Here is a 17,877-nt window from a genome sequence, read left to right on the forward strand (position 1 = left end):
AGACAATGATTGAAGGAGGTTTGGATGTGAAGAAACAACCTGGAAGGAGGATGATTCTGCTGATTATTGCACTTTAAAGTACGATGAAGATGAAGATGAAGAAAACATTTTGTTATCAGATGAAATGATTTGTCTGTTTGTGCTTCAGGTGGGCTCAGTTCTTCATCTGTCCTCTGATGATCGAAGACGCCATCGACAGAGAGGTGGAGGCAGTGGACAGCGGTGAGTCCACACTGACGATGAAGAAGAACACACACCTTCATCATCAGTCACACTTTTAACATGTTGAGCAAACATATATAGAACAGTGGAAGCTTCCAGGTTTGAGAATTTACGGCTTTTCTTGGTCTTAAATTATTATAAAGTGAATATTTTAGTCATTTTTTTATTGATTTCTGAAGTTTTATGGACCAAATGAGGAAATAATTGACTGTTTAATACTGAAAATAATGATTAGATGCAGCTGTGGTTTAGTGTAAATTAACCCTTAAGCAGGCAACGTGCACCAGGAGATACAGACTCTTTAACACTGTTAGGAGTGTGATTGGTTAAGGTGGTCGTTCATTAGTATGTGCCTTTAATCGATAGAACTGGATTGATACGTAGAAATGAAGCTTGTTATAAATCTATACTTTGATATAAATGATAAAATCAGTTTATAAACTAGTATTAATGAGCAGGGAAGGAAATAATGTACCACTTCTCATTCCATTGTTTACCATTATGACCATTTTTATATTTATTAATAATCCTGGTGGAGATACAGCTCATGAAATCCCAAGTATATTAAAATATATATATATATATGGAAATGTTTTATTTAGGTGCAAATGAGATAACTAGTAGCATCAAGTCATTTTTAATTCCTGCCTGTTTAAGGGTTAACATAAGATCATAAATAGTGTTTTAAAAGGTAAAAAAAAAGGAGGTAAACTAAGTACATCTGTATAATGAAAACAATACAGTACAAAATAAAAAGAAGAAGAGCAAAGTAAACATAGTAATTGGTACAGTAAGATACTGAGATTAATGTAATGATGAATATTATTTTCATTATTGTTTCATCTGCTGATCATTTTTGTCTATAAAATGTCAGAAAATAGTGTAAAACATGTTCAAATGTCTTATTCTGTCAGTCTAAAACCCCAAATATATTCAGTTTACTGTCATTTATCATAAAGAAATCATTAAAATGAATTAGATATAAGAATATATAAATGCTCATCATGTTGTAATGTGAATTAACTACAACCCTTTTCAGCTACAGTCACCTCTTCTGTTTTTCTTCATTCTAATTATTTCTGTGTGTGTTCAGAGTACCAGCTGGCGCGGCCGTCTGACTCTCACCGTAAAGAGATGCTGTTTGGTAGTTTGGCAAAACCGGGACACCCGATGGGCAAATTCTGCTGGGGTGAGAAACTCAAACACATTCAAACACATTCAAACACATTCAAACACTCTCAGTCAACAGTAGAAATCCCCTGTTCTCCGTTTAGTTTTAGCTGTTCTCCGTTTTAGTTTTAGCTGTCATATTACATATTACAACATTTTGTTATATTGGTAAAAACACAACAACAGATTTCCAAGAAGACAAAATCAGCTGTGTGCAACTAATTCTACTTCTCTAATTTTAACTTCTGCAGATACAAACATAACACAACGAGTATTAGGCCAGACTAAGAGACTTTTTTTGTGTTTTTTTGGGGGGGAAATTACGAGAATAAAGTCGTAATATTATCATTCATACTACTTTATTCTCTTTTTTATTACGACTTTATTCTGGTAATATTACGACTTTATTCTCTTTTTTTATTACGACTTTATTCTGGTAATATTACGACTTTATTCTCTTTTTTTATTACGACTTTATTCTGGTAATATTACGACTTTATTCTGCTAATACTACGACTTTATTCTCTTTTTTATTACGACTTTATTCTGATAATATTACAACTTTATTCTCGTAATTTCCAAAATTGTATTTATGTATTTATTTTTCCTCTTAGCATGGCCCTAATACTCCGTCGTACATAACAGATACATAAAGCGTCTGTGATATTTAACGTTGTGATGTCGTGTTTTTTTTTCCTTCAGGTAACGCTCAGACATTAAAACACGAGCCCAGAGAGAAACAGATCAACACCTACCAGCGGCTCCGAGACTTCTGGAGGAGATACTACTCGGCTCATTACATGACGCTCGCCGTTCAGTCCAAAGGTGCGTAAAGAATAAACAAGAGAGAAGATCACATGTTGTAAGAACTGGAGCACATCGGTAACCTGCAGCTGTAAATCTAAAGGGTTAGTCCTCTGTAAGGTGAATTTACTTTTATAGCACATTACAACAAGAAGGCAAATCAAAGTGCTTAACATAAAAAAATAAGTTAGAATACAATGAATTAATTGACAATGAAAATACAGATAATCTTACACAGAATAAACAGATTTTGTTCGATGTGGTTTAGAGCAATTGTGAAAGAGATATGTAAAGGAGGCCGTGATATTTCACTAGTTTAAAGCGATGATTCGGCATAATTTCGACCTAGTGTAGCTGTAAACATTGTCGAAATCTTGCGCAATCACTGAAATACGGTGTGGGGACATCTAGAGAGATCTTAATTTGTTCACAGAGAACAGGAAACATGAAATTATTAAGTAAATCTTATCATTAAGAGAGTAGATTTTATTATACTTTTTTATTTTAAATGACTGAGTTGTATGAAATTATATTACTCATTGTAATTAAGTACATTTTGTTCATCTTCTATTGATAAATGTTGAATCTTTTTATACACCACAAATCAATACAATACAATTTAATACAATAAAACTATTTATTGTGTCCTCAGTAAACATGAATTACTAACTCCATTCAAATGAATTAGCTCAGTTAACTGGCAAAACAGACAGACAGGAATTAGCCAATCACAAAAAAGTAGCTCAGTTTCTGCCCAGCGACAGGTTGCTAAGGCCCTACGGTTGCTAAGGGCAGTTAAGGCCCTGTGGTTGCTACGGTGATGTGAGAACCTACTTGGAAAACATTCTCAAAATGCCCCAGAATTTGGCTTCTGACAAGGTCCCGAACAATTTAAAACTGTGAGAAAACCGTAACTCCTGTCCAAAAACCGAAAACACCGTGAGAGACACAGAAGCCGGCAGATTCTGACAGTGTTTATTTTATTCACATATTCCTTAAAATGAGCGAGTAAGCTCAGTGTGAACACAGAGTGAGATTATTTTGGAAAAAAAAGACGATTACATTAGGGTCAATGAGGAGCGAGACAGGTATTGCTGCCGGTCTCGGCCCCCCCGTTTAAATTTTGTGCAGACCCCGTCTGTCAAAGTCACATTTTATAAATCCCAACACCTATGTCTATATTTTGACAAAAGATTATTTGTCTCTTTTTTACGGTTTGGCCGTGAGCTCGACTTAAAAATAAAAGGTTATTTTTTACTGCTTCTGACACTCAAGCTAACTGACGCTTCCACTCTAACTTTGAAGAAAAAGTGATTTCCACTCCTCGTTTGACTGCCATAGTTTGAGACATTGACATTTGATGTAAAAACAGTTTGGTGTTTTGGAGAGAACACAAGTTTTCCTCCGTTTTAAAGTTTGAATGACGTTTCTACGTGCACGGATGAGAGAGCTCCGAAAGCGACATTTTATGGGTTTAAAAAAAATTCCCATTCATTTCCAATGCAGAATTATTCCTGGTTATTTGGGAATAACTTTGGGGAAAATTTGAATTTCAACACCAAAAGTCATAGCACCTCTTTCCCCATCGAGCCGCACGTTTTGATGTATATATTTTCAGGGTTTTCTCAAAGCGGCGTGACGAGTTACGTGCCGAAATTTGGCAGAAGAATAATAAAAAGTGTGGAGAAGATTACGAGATGCTTCGCCCCGAGGCACTAATGATTGATTCAGAGTATTTGTAAATTTATAAATGGACTCAATCATACACAGAGCAAAGAGTTGAGTCTGTTTATTAAATACCACAGTGAACATGTGAAGGAGCGGCTGTCACACACACACACTTCCTGTTTCTCAGAACCAGCACAGTGTTTGTGTCTAACATAAAGAGGAACTGAGTTAAACATGAAACCTTTCACTGAACAGCTGTTTTCGACATTTAGTCTTTTCTTTTAACCCATCAGACTGTTTAATGTGTTGAAAGTAATGTCTGTGGTGACTATTTAATTATTATTTATTTGTTTTATTAGTACAATTCATGAGTATGTTTAGTAATTGCTTTGTAGTTTTTCCATTGGATAGTTAGAATGCTTTTATGTTATTTATTTTTAAGACCTACCTACCTGTATATCTAGTTATATCTATCTACCTACCTGTCTACTTACCTACCTACCTCCCTAGATACATGGATGGATAGATAGATAGATGGATAGATAGATAGATGGATGGATGGATGGATGGATGGTACATCACTAACAGTATTGATGTTGTTTGTTGTTTAGAGTCTCTGGACACTCTGGAGCAGTGGGTCAGAGAAATCTTCATCAATGTTCCCAACAAGTACGTCATCACAACACTTAACTTTCTCTGTTCGTCTGATGATCAGGTGAAATTAACCTGATTGATCTGCTGTGGTACACATTAGAAAATATTATTTATTTACAGCTAAACTTATAGATGAGTATAAGAGGAGTATAAATGTACATAGAGATATTTTTGTGACATTAACAGATAAAGATACAGATATATTAGCTGTGTGTTACACTCCAGGTTTATACTTTGATCGTATGCAGTATGGAATAAGGGTAATATTACAAAAAATTAAATTTAAAAAAGATAAATATGAGTTTTGTTTCAGCGGTGAACCTCGAGCCGACTTCTCTGACCTCCTACAGCCGTTTGATACTCCAGCCTTCAACAAACTCTACAGAGGTCGGATTCATTATTATTATTATTATTATTAATAGCAATAGTTTATAAATAATGAAAATAATCATTAGTTGCAGCTGTATACATGTTAACACTGAGTATTGCGTGTGTGTGTGTTGCAGTGGTTCCTGTGAGGAAGGTTCATGCTCTCACCATCAGCTGGGCCGTACCACCACAGGGAAAACATTACAGGTGAGTCACACTGTGAGATTATCTGATGACCTGCGATACCTGCACAGACACTCGATCAGCTGTTTACAACCAGAACTGTGTGTGTGTGTGTGTGTGTGTGTGTGTGTTTCTCTGTCAGAGTGAAACCTCTTCATTACATCTCCTGGCTGATTGGACATGAAGGAACCGGCAGCATCCTGTCTCTGCTCAGGAAGAAGTAAGCAACTAATTATTATTTTCATTATTGATGCATCCCTAGATTTTTCCGATTAGTTATTCGATAATCTCATAAAATGGTGAAAAAAGTGGATCAGTGTTTCTCAAATGTCTGAAAGATATTTAATTTACTGTCACAGGACTAAAGAAAATATTCACATTTAAAAAGCTGGAAGCAAAAAAAAAGATTATAATCGATTATCAGAAAAGTTGGCTATGAGCTTACAAGTTGACAGCTAATTGATTATTTGATTGATTAATGGTTGCAGTTATACAGTGCAGTTATAGTGTGTTTGTGCGTGTGTGTGTGTGTGTGCGTGCAGGTGTTGGGCTCTGGCTCTGTTTGGAGGAAACAGTGAGACGGGCTTCGACCAGAACACCACCTACTCCATCTTCTCCATCTCCATCACCCTCACCGACCAGGGCTACCAGAACGTCTACGAGGTGAAATGACACAACTGCCTCAAACTTAATTAATCAACAAATCACCAAAGTTACAACCAGACACATATAAGAAGTAAAATATTCTATTGAGATTTTAACAAACATATTCCCTGACAGAAGGCAGCATCTAGTGGCCATTAGAGGAACTGCCTTCACACTCCAGACATGATGATGATGATGATGCTGGTTTTAGTTTCAGAGTCACTCAGCTGTTGAAATGGAGTCATGAACAAATACAGATAAATATAAATATATAATACATTTTAGTTTCCTTCCATCACTCAGCTTTACTGTCCTCTGAACAGGTTGTTCATCTGGTGTTCCAGTACCTGAAGATGCTCCAGACTCTGGGCCCTCAGCAGAGGTCAGACTACACACACACACACACACACACACACACACACACACACACACACACACACACACACCACAGCAGAGGTCAGACTACACACACACACAGTAACAAAAAACACTGTTAAAATCTGCTTAAATGTTTTCTGTGTTAAATTCTATCCTGGAACAATCATCAGTACAAAAAGGTAATGCAATAGTATGATAGTATAATGTAGAATAGTATACTATATTTAGTGTTATAGTACACCATAGTATAGTATAGTATACTATACTATACTATACACTATAGTGTAGAATAGTATACTATATATACTATGTTATACTTTGTAGTATAGTACTACAGATACCGATTCCGATTCTTTTGCTGTTGGTATCGGCCAATACCGATACCAGTGTACTCCTTGTCAGAAGTGTGTCAGAAGTGTGTCAGAAGTGTGTCAGAAGTGTGTCAGAAGTGTGTCAGAGCTAACGGAGCTAACCACAAAGAGCTAACCAGTAAATAGATTCCTATTTCTAATAAATTACATGGTATGGGTTCGGTGCCTGGATTCCAGTACTCACCGATACTGATTCCAGCATTTTTCAGAGGCATTTCCGATACTGGTATCAGAATCGGAACAACTCTTTAATATAGTATAGTATAATTATACTCAGATAATTATATCACAATATCAGATCATTGTTTGAAAGTTCAGATTAAAGAAACCACACACAATATATAAATTCAGGTAAAGGTGTTTTATTTATTATATATACAGTTGGCTTTACAATTACTTGCGTCCAGTCACTCTGCAGCACCGATACCTTATAAATATGAATGAGTGAAACTGGCTGTAGCAAATAAGTGTAAGTTTAAAATATTTACTAAAATATATATACAATCTGCTGTTTACAAAAATAGTAGATAGTATCTATCTACTACTAGACAGTTACTATCTACTATATACAACATTTTCACTATCTATTTACTATTTACAAAATACATATACTATCTACTATTTACAAAACTATCTAAACATCTACAATCTATATACAATATTCCTCATATCTCCAAGTAAAGCCTTCCGCTCTACTTTTTTCCCCAGTGCCACGGCTTAATGTAGTAAATAAACTTCTTCCACCCTTTCCTCTTTTTCTTCGTGGTCTGTCCCGAGCCTCCACCTTGGTCACTAAGCTGACTTTCCTCTGCGTCTTTAGCGACAGACTCTTCTTCCTCCTCACGCTCTGGCAGTTGTTCATCCAACTCGTCCACGACCTGAGTAAGGGCCTCACTGCTTTGGGTTGCACCTTCGCTCTCAATGGTTTGGTTTCCGTCCTGCTGCTCAGTGTCTTCACCCGAGACTTTGATTTGAGTTGGCTCAAAGTTTTGGGTGGTACCTACGCACTCATCGCTTTGGTTTGTCTCCTGCTCATCTATTTCTTCACCCAAGACTTCATTTTGACTTGTCTCACAGTCTTGGGTGCTACCTTTGCTCTCATCGCTTTGGCTTCTCTCCTCCTGTTCTAATTCTACACCTGAGACTTCGGGTTGACTCTCCGAAGCCTCGAGGATCGTTACTGATGAAGCTTCTACCTCTGAACGCTCATCAGGAACGTTCAGCTGCTCCTCATCTTTTTCCTCCTGTGTTGAGGTGACTTCCTCGTCATCACCAGCCTTGTTATTTTCACACGAGTCTTCAAATACCTTGTCGTGTCCACAGATGGCCTTGAGCAGCATAACCTCCCTCTCCAAGGCTCTGATTTTGGGCACAAACGAGTCCGTGCACTCGTCGCGCTCGGTGCGAACTTGCTCCTTTAGTTCAGCGACTTGTGTCAGGAGCGCCTTTTCCCTCTCCGAGTCTCTCAGCTGCCTCTCTGCGTGCACCTCCTTCTCCTGGTGAAGCTGGGATTTGAGCTGTTCTACTTCCTTCTGCAGCTCGTCCCTTTGGTCGCGCAGTTGCTCTTTTTCCGCCGTCACACTCTCGTACGTGCTCCTAATTTCACAGAAAGCCGAGATTTTTAATTTAAGGTGCTCTACCTCTCTGAGAGAAGCATCCCTTTCCCTCTCCAGAGCTTTATACTTAATTCTCTCTTGATTAATAATGGATTCTCTCATTTGATCCATTTCAGCGCGAAGCTGCTTCTCCCTCTTAGTGGCTCTCTGCTGCTCCGCGGTGCGCTGCTCTCTTTCGGCTTGCAGCATTTTGGAGAGCTCAGTAACGGTTGTTGGCATGTTGTACTTATTTTCCATTTCAATGGTAAAGTTAAGTTGTTATGGTTGTATGTGTTGTTAGATGATAACCTCTGGTCCTTAGTGTTTGTGACTTGTCTAACTCTGCGTGTTAGTTACTGGAACACAATTGTGACTCTTAGGAAATGTAGTCCTATTTACAACGTTCTCCAAAAGTGTGCGTATGATGTCATCAGCTTGCTTTGATGTGTGCTTTGATGTGTGCTTTAATGTGTGTGTATGATGTCATCAGTTTGCTTTGATGTGTGCTTTGATGTGTACCTATGATGTCATCAGCTTGATTTGATGTGTGCGTATGATGTCATCAGCTTGGTTTGTGGTGTGATGTCATAACTCTTTATTGCGTTATTCTTAGAATATTAGTGTTTGTTTTTTTTACTTTATTAGTATTTAACAACTGTTAATCAGACAATATACACAATATAATAATATAATATTATAATATTGGGTATTTTAAGTAATAAGTTTAATTAGTTTTTTACCATTGGATAGTTAGAGATTCTATGTGATTCTATCTGTTCTTGTGAGAAAACCACGCAAGAATGGCTAAAACATTTAGGGTTTAAAACATTTGGTTTAAGCAGTCATTTTGAAGTTTGTCAGAAATGGATTCAGCATCCTAAATTAACCCCCAGACCACCCTAATAATGTCCATATATGTGACAATTTGCCCAACATGCAACTTAGCATGCAACAGTTTCTAAATTGTCAGGATCCATATATTTCTGACATAAAACTTTGAGGTATTCAGCATTTCACATTAAGGCTGCGTTCACACTGCAGGCAAATCTGATTCGGCCTGACTGTCCACACTGTTTTTAGCAAGTGTCCAAATGGGATTTGGCTCTGTTCAGACTGGGCCACATTAATGACCGACCTGACAGGTTGCCGTGGCAACATTGTCAGAGCGGAGGCGTCATCTAGCGTGTATTGTGTGATGTCATATAATTGCGACAGCAACAACAAACCCTCGAGCTTCGCTTGAACCGAGCCATCTCCCCAAAGATTAAGAATATGGTTTGGTCCTCTGTCCATGGACTGATGTTTACATCCTCCGTTGCCTCCAGTGATATCACCTAGCAACAACAACTAGAACAAGCCCTTCAGTGATATCACCTAGCAACAACAACTGGAATAAGTCCTCCAGTGATATCACCTAGCAACAACAGCTGGAATAAGCGTGAGTCTGGTGTTGCATAGAGTGACGTAGCGTAGAGACGTAGAGAGACGTCACGGACAGTCAAATCCCATTTGAGTGTTTGGAGCTGTTCAGACTCAGACACATCTGTCCAAATGAGATTTGAAACTTCCTCCCAATCTAGTTTGCAAAAATCGGATCTCATGTGATTTATGACTGTTCAGACTTCATAAAAGCATCTGGTTCCAATCTAGATGGACTAAAAATCTGATTTTGCCTTGCAGTGTGAACGCGGCCTAAGACTCTATGGGCTGCAAATAGAATATGATACACTTATTTTAATCTGATTATAATATGTTTTTTTATTATTATTTTTCTTGCTTCTGCTTCATTGATTGCAGGTTTTTATTATTGCCTTTGTTTTTTAATATTTGCATTTCTAATGTTATTCTTGTGAAAGGTTCTTTACTAAATAAATGTATTATTATGATTTGCTGCTGGACTATTTCTTGTCCAGCACATAAACCCTTGTAAAATATCAGATCATTGTTTGAAAGTTCAGATTAAAGAAACCACACACAATATATAAATTCAGGTAAAGGTGTTTTATTTATTATATATACAGTTGGCTTTACAATTACTTGCGTCCAGTCACTCTGCAGCACCGATACCTTATAAATATGAATGAGTGAAACTGGCTGTAGCAAATAAGTGTAAGTTTAAAATGATTTACAAAAATATATATACAATCTACTATTTACAAAAATAGTAGATAGTATCTGTCTACTACTAGATAGATACTATCTACTATATACAAAATTTCCACTATCTACTATTTACAAAAATATCTAAACATCTACAATCTATATACAATATCCCTCATATCCCCAAGTAAAGCCTTCCGCTCTACTTTTTTCCCCAGTGCCACGGCTTAATGTAGTAAATAAACTTCTTCCACCCTTTCCTCTTTTTCTTCGTGGTCTGTCCCGAGCCTCCACCTTGGTCACTAAGCTGACTTTCCTCTACGTCTTTAGCGACAGACTCTTCTTCCTCCTCGCGCTCTGGCAGTTGTTCGTTCACCTCGTCCACGACTTGAGTGAGCGCCTCAGCGTTTTGGGTGGTACCTTCGCTCTCGGGTGTTTCGTTTCCTTCCTGCTGCTCAGTTTCTTCATCCAAGACTTCAGTGTGACTTGTCTCACAGTCTTGGGTGGTGTCTTCCTCATCGGTTTGGTCTCTCTCCTCCTGTTCTATTTCTTGACCCGAGACTTCGGTTTGACTCTCCGAAGCCTCGAGGTTCGTTACTGATGAAGCTTCTACCTCTGAACGCTCATCGGGAACGTTCAGCTGCTCCTCATCTTTTTCCTCCTGTGTTGAGGTGTCTTCCTCGTCATCACCAGCCTTGTTATTTTCACACGAGTCTTCAAATACCTTGTCGTGTCCACAGATGGCCTTGAGCAGCATAACCTCCCTCTCTAAGGCTCTGATTTTTGGCACGAACGAGTCCGTGCACTCGTCGCGCTCGGTGCGGATTTGCTCTTTGAGTTCAGCAACTTGTTTTAGGAGCACCTTTTCCCTCTCCGAGTCTCTCAGCTGTCTCTCGGTGTGCACCTCCTTCTCCTGGTGAAGCTGCGATTTGAGCTGTTCTACTTCCTTCTGCAGCTCATCCCTTTGGTCGCGCAGCTGCTCTCTTTCCGCTGCCTCGCTCTCATAGGTGCTCCTCAATTCACGGAACGCTGAGATTTTTAATTTAAGGTGCTCTACCTCTCTGAGAGAAGCATCCCTTTCCCTCTCCAGAGCTTTGTACTTAATGCTCTCTTGATTAATAATGGATTCTCTCATTTCATCCATTTCCATACGAAGCTGCTTCTCCCTCTTAGTGGCTCTCTGCTGCTCCACGGTGCGCTGCTCTCTTTCGGCTTGCAGCATTTTGGAGAGCTCAGTAACGGTTGTTGGCATGTTGTACTTAGTTTCCATTTCAATGGTAAAGTTAAGTTGTTAAGGTTGGATGTGTTGTTAGATGATAACCTCTGGTCCTTAGTGTTTGTGACTTCTCTAACTCTGCGTGTTAGTTACTGGAACACAATTGTGACTCTTAGGAAATGTAGTCCTATTTACAACGTTCTCCAAAAGTGTGCATATGATGTCATCAGCTTGCTTTGATGTGTGTTTTTATGTGTGCCTATGATGTCATCAACTTGCTTTGATGTGTGCGTATGATGTCATCAGCTTGGTTTGTGGTGTGATGTCATAACTCTTTATTGCGTCATCAGTAGAATGTTAGTGGTTTAAAAAAAACTTCATTAGTGTTTAATGACTGTTAATCAGACAATATACACAATATAACAATATAATATTATAATATTAAAAAATTGATTAATTCTAATTGGATTCATGCTGTGTGTTTTTAATCACATACTTATGTTAGTACATTATTTGTTTTATTAGTACAAGTTTTGGGTATTTTAAGTAATAAGTTTAATTAGTTTTTTACCATTGGATAGTTAGAGATTCTATGTGATTCTATCTGTTCTTGTGAGAAAACCACGCAAGAATGGCTAAAACATTTAGGGTTTAAAACATTTGGTTTAAGCAGTCATTTTGGAGTTTGTCAGAAATGGATTCAGCATCCTAAATTAACCCCCAGACCACCCTAATAATGTCCATATATGTGACAATTTGCCCAACATGCAACTTAGCATGCAACAGTTTCTAAATTGTCAGGATCCATATATTTCTGACATAAAACTTTGAGGTATTCAGCATTTCACATTAAGGCTGAGTTCACACTGCAGGCAAATCTGATTCGGCCTGACTGTCCACACTGTTTTTAGCAAGTGTCCAAATGGGATTTGGCTCTGTTCAGACTGGGCCACATTAATGACCAATCTGACAGGTTGCCGTGGCAACGTTGTCAGAGCGGAGGCGTCATCTAGCGTGTATTGTGTGATGTCATATAATTGCGACAGCAACAACAAACCCTCGAGCTTCGCTTGAACGGAGCCATCTCCCCAAAGATTAAGAATATGGTTTGGTCCTCTGTCCATGGACTGATGTTTACGTCCTCCGTTGCCTCCAGTGATATCACCTAGCAACAACAACTGGAACAAGCCCTTCAGTGATATCACCTAGCAACAAGGACTGGAATAAGTCCTCCAGTGATATCACCTAGCAACAACAACTGGAATAAGTCCTCCATTGATATCACCTAGCAACAACTGGAAAAAGTCCTCCAGTGATATCACCTAGCAACAACAACTGGAATAAGCGGGTCTGGTGTCTCATAGAGTGACGTAGCGTAGAGACGTAGAGAGACGTCACAGACAGTCAAATTCGATTTGAGTGTTTGGAGCTGTTCAGACTCAGACACATCTGTCCAAATGAGATTTGAAACTTCCTCCCAAAGGTGGTTTCAATCTGGTTTGCAAAAATCGGATCTCATATGATTTATGACTGTTCAGACTTCATAAGAACATGGTTCCAATCTAGATGGACTAAAAATCAGATTTTGGCTTGCAGTGTGAACGCGGCCTAAAACTCTATGGGCTGCAAATAGAATATGATACACTTATTTTAATCTTATTATATGTTTTTTTTTAATTATTATTTTTCTTGCTTCTGCCTCATTGATTGCAGGATTTTATTATTGCCTTTGTTTTTTAATATTTGCATTTCTAATGTTATTCTTGTGAAAGGTGCTTTACTAAATAAATGTATTATCATCGTTTGCTGCTGGACTATTTCTTGTCCAGCACATAAACTCTTGTAAAATATCAGATCATTGTTTGAAAGTTCAGATTAAAGAAACCACACACAATATATAAATTCAGGTAAAGGTGTTTTATTTATTATATATACAGTTGGCCTTACAATTACTTGCGTCCAGTCACTCTGCAGCACCGATACCTTATAAATATGAATGAGTGAAACTGGCTGTAGCAAATAAGTGTAAGTTTAAAATGATTTACAAAAACATATATACAATCTACTATTTACAAAAATAGTAGATAGTATCTATCTACTACTAGACAGTTACTATCTACTATATACAAGATTTTCACTATCTACTATTTACAAAATACATATACTATCTACTATTTACAAAAATATCTAAACATCTACAATCTATATACAATATCCCTCATATCTCCAAGTAAAGCCTTCCGCTCTACTTTTTTCCCCAGTGCCACGGCTTAATGTAGTAAATAAACTTCTTCCACCCTTTCCTCTTTTTTTTGGTGGTCTGTCCCGAGCCTCCACCTTGGTCACTAAGCTGACTTTCCTCTGAGTCTTTAGCGACAGACTCTTCTTCCTCCTCGCGCTCTGGCAGTTGTTCATCCAACTGGTCCACGACTTGAGTGAGCGTCTCAGCGTTTTGAGTCGTATCTTCGCTCTCGGGTGTTTGGTTTTCTTCCCGCTGTTCAGTTTCTTCACCCAAGACTTCGGTGTGAGTTGTCTCAAAGTCTTGGGTGCTACCTTCATTCTCATCTGTTTGGTTTGTCTCCTGCTTGTCTATATCTTCACCTGAGGCTTCGGTTTGACTCTCCGAAGCCTTGAGGTTCTTTAACGATGTAGCTTCAGCCTCTGAACGCTCATCGGGAACGTTCAGCTGCTCCTCATCTTGTTCCTCCTGTGTTAAGATGACTTCCTCGTCATCATCAGCCTGGTTACTTTCACACGAGTCTTCAGGTGTTTCCTCGTGTCCACAGATGGCCTTGAGCAGCATAACCTCCCTCTCTAAGGCTCTGATTTTGGGCACGAACGAGTCCGTGCACTCGTCGCGCTCGGTCCGGATTTGCTCCTTCAGTTCAGCGATTTGTTTCTGGAGCGCTTTTTCCCTCTCCGAGTCCCTCAGCTGTCTCTCGGCGTGCACCTCCTTCTCCTGGTGAAGCTGCGATTTGAGCTGTTCCACTTCCTTCTGCAGCTCATCCCGTTTTTCGCACAACTGCTCTCTTTCCGCCGTCTCGCTCTCGTACGTGCTCCACAATTCATGGAACGCCGAGATTTTCATTTTCAGGTGCTCTACCTCTCTAATAGAAGCATCCCTTTCCCTCTCCAGAGCTTTGTATTTAATGCTCTCTTGGTTGATAATGGATTCTCTCATTTGATCCATTTCCACACGAAGCTGCTTCTCCCTCTTAGTGGCTCTCTGCTGCTCCGCGGTGCGCTGCTCTCTTTCGGCTTGCAGCATTTTGGAGAGCTCAGTAACGGTTGTTGGCATGTTGTACTTAGTTTCCATTTCAATGGTAAAGTTAAGTTGTTAAGGTTGGATGTGTTGTTAGATGATAACCTCTGGTCCTTAGTGTGTGTGACTTATCTAACTCTGCGTGTTAGTTACTGGAACACAATTGTGACTCTTAGGAAATGTAGTCCTATTTACAACGTTCTCCAAAAGTGTGCGTATGATGTCATCAGCTTGCTTTGATGTGTGCTTTGATGTGTGTTTTAATGTATGCCTATGATGTCATCAGCTTGCTTTGATGTGTGCGTATGATGTCATCAGCTTGGTTTGTGGTGTGATGTCATAACTCTTTATTGCGTCATCAGTAGAATGTTAGTGGTTTAAAAAAAACTTCATTAGTGTTTAATGACTGTTAATCAGACAATATACACAATATAATAATTATAATATTAAAAAATTGATTAATTCAAATTGGATTCATGCTGTGTGTCTTTAATCACATACTTATGTTAGTACGTTATTGGTTTTATTAGTACACGTTTTGTACTAATAAAACTTATTACTTAAAATAAGTTTAATTAGTGTTTTACCATTGGATAGTTAGAGATTCTATGTGATTCTATCTGTTCTTGTGAGAAAACCACGCAAGAATGGCTAAAACATTTAGGGTTTAAAACATTTGGTTTAAGCAGTCATTTTGAAGTTTGTCAGAAATGGATTCAGCATCCTAAATTAACCCCCAGACCACCCTAATAATGTCCATATATGTGACAATTTGCCCAACATGCAACTTAGCATGCAACAGTTTCTAAATTGTCAGGATCCATATATTTCTGACATAAAACTTTCAGCATTTCACATTAAGGCTGCGTTCACACTGCAGGCAAATCTGATTCAAATCTGATTTTTAGGCCTGACTGTCCACACTGTTTTTAGCAAGTGTCCAAATGGGATTTGGCTCTGTTCAGACTGGGCCACATTAATGACCAATCTGACAGGTTGCCGTGGCAACGTCGTCAGAGTGGAGGCGTCATCTAGCGTGTATTGTGTGATGTCATATAATTGCGACAGCAACAACAAGCCCTGGAACTTCGCTTGAACGGAGCCATCTCCGCAAAGATTAAGAATATGGTTTGGTCCTCTGTCCATGGACTGATGTTTACATCCTCCGTTGCCTCCAGTGATATCACCTAGCAACAACACCTGGAATAAGTCCTCCAGTGATATCACCTAGCAACAACAACTGGAATAAGTCCTCCAGTGATATCACCTAGCAACAACAACTGGAATAAGTCCTCCAGTGATATCACCTAGCAACAACAACTGGAATAAGTCCTCCAGTGATATCACCTAGCAACAACAGCTGGAATAAGTCCTCCAGTGATATCACCTAGCAACAACAACTGGAATAAGTCCTCCAGTGATATCACCTAGCAACAACAACTGGAATAAGTCCTCCAGTGATATCACCTAGCAACAACAACTGGAATAAGCCCTCCAGTGATATCACCTAGCAACAACAACTGGAATAAGTCCTCCAGTGATATCACCTAGCAGCAACAACAACTGGAATAAGCGAGAGTCTGGTGTCGCATAGAGTGACGTAGCGTAGAGATGTAGAGAGACGTCACGGACAGTCAAATAAACTCTTGTAAAATATCAGATCATTGTTTGAAAGTTCAGATTAAAGAAACCACACACAATATATAAATTCAGGTAAAGGTGTTTTATTTATTATATATACAGTTGGCCTTACAATTACTTGCGTCCAGTCACTCTGCAGCACCGATACCTTATAAATATGAATGAGTGAAACTGGCTGTAGCAAATAAGTGTAAGTTTAAAATATTTACAAAAATATATTTACAATCTACTATTTACAAAAATAGTAGATAGTATCTGTCTACTACTAGATGGATACTATCTACTATATACAACATTTTCACTATCTACTATTTACAAAAATATCTCAACATCTACAATCTATATACAATATTCCTCATATCTCCAAGTAAAGCCTTCCGCTCTACTTTTTTCCCCAGTGCCACGGCTTAATGTAGTAAACAAACTTCTTCCACCCTTTCCTCTTTTTTTTGGTGGTCTGTCCCGAGCCTCCACCTTGGTCACTAAGCTGACTTTCCTCTACGTCTTTAGCGACAGACTCTTCTTCATCCTCGCGCTCTGGCAGTTGTTCATCCAACTCGTCCACGACCTGAGTAAGGGCCTCACTGCTTTGGGTTGCACCTTCGCTCTCAATGGTTTGGTTTCCGTCCTGCTGCTCAGTGTCTTCACCCGAGACTTTGATTTGAGTTGGCTCAAAGTTTTGGGTGGTACCTACGCACTCATCGCTTTGGTTTGTCTCCTGCTCATCTATTTGTTCACCCAAGACTTCATTTTGACTTGTCTCAAAGTCTTGGGTGCTACTTTCATTCTCATCAGTTTGGCTTCTCTCCTCCTGCTCTAATTCTTCAACTGAGACTTCGGTTTGACTCTCCGAAGCCTCGAGGTTCGTTACTGACATAGCTTCAGCCTCTGAACGCTCATCAGGAACGTTCAGCTGCTCCGCGTCTTGTTCCTCCTGCGTTGAGCTGACTTCCTCTTCATCACCAGCCTTGTTATTTTCACACGAGTCTTCAAATACCTCGTCGTGTCCACAGATGGCCTTGAGCAGCATAACCTCCCTCTCTAAGGCTCTGATTTTGGGCACGAACGAGTCCGTGCAGTCGTCGCGCTCGGTGCGAACTTGCTCCTTTAGGTCAGCAACTTGTTTTAGGAGCACCTTTTCCCTCTCTGAGTCCCTCAGCTGCCTCTCGGCGTGCACCTCCTTCTCCTGGTGAAGCTGGGATTTGAGCTGTTCCACTTCCTTCTGCAGCTCATCCCTTTGGTCGCGCAATTGCTCTCTTTCCGCCGTCTCGCTCTCATACGTGCTCCTCAATTCACGGAACGCCGAGATTTTTAATTTAAGGTGCTCTACCTCTCTGAGAGAAGCATCCCTTTCCCTCTCCAGAGCTTTATATTTAATGCTCTCTTGGTTGATAATGGATTCTTTCATTTCATCCATTTCCACACGAAGCTGCTTCTCCCTCTTAGTGGCTCTCTGCTGCTCCGCGGTGCGCTGCTCTCTTTCGGCTTGCAGCATTTTGGAGAGCTCAGTAACCGTTGTTGGCATGTTGTACTTATTTTCCATTTCAATGTTGAAGTGAAGTTGTTAAGGTTGGATGTGTTGTTAGATGATAACCTCTG

General features: G+C 39.3%; 1 protein-coding gene across 1 annotated transcript in view; it reads left to right on the forward strand.

Annotated features, from left to right (window-relative positions):
- nrd1b (nardilysin b (N-arginine dibasic convertase)) overlaps positions 1-17,877 on the forward strand; it is a 53,849-nt gene that overhangs the window by 5,807 nt on the left and 30,165 nt on the right. Inside the window, exons 6-14 of the mRNA XM_053322687.1 lie at positions 149-222; positions 1,316-1,411; positions 2,095-2,217; positions 4,476-4,533; positions 4,832-4,905; positions 5,025-5,094; positions 5,213-5,290; positions 5,613-5,733; positions 6,039-6,097. Of these exons, the coding sequence (XP_053178662.1) occupies positions 149-222; positions 1,316-1,411; positions 2,095-2,217; positions 4,476-4,533; positions 4,832-4,905; positions 5,025-5,094; positions 5,213-5,290; positions 5,613-5,733; positions 6,039-6,097 (753 nt within the window). The remainder of the gene's footprint in view (positions 1-148; positions 223-1,315; positions 1,412-2,094; positions 2,218-4,475; positions 4,534-4,831; positions 4,906-5,024; positions 5,095-5,212; positions 5,291-5,612; positions 5,734-6,038; positions 6,098-17,877) is intronic.

This window comes from Scomber japonicus, chromosome 7 (genome assembly GCF_027409825.1).
Source record: "Scomber japonicus isolate fScoJap1 chromosome 7, fScoJap1.pri, whole genome shotgun sequence".
NCBI classification, from domain to species: Eukaryota; Metazoa; Chordata; class Actinopteri; order Scombriformes; family Scombridae; genus Scomber; species Scomber japonicus.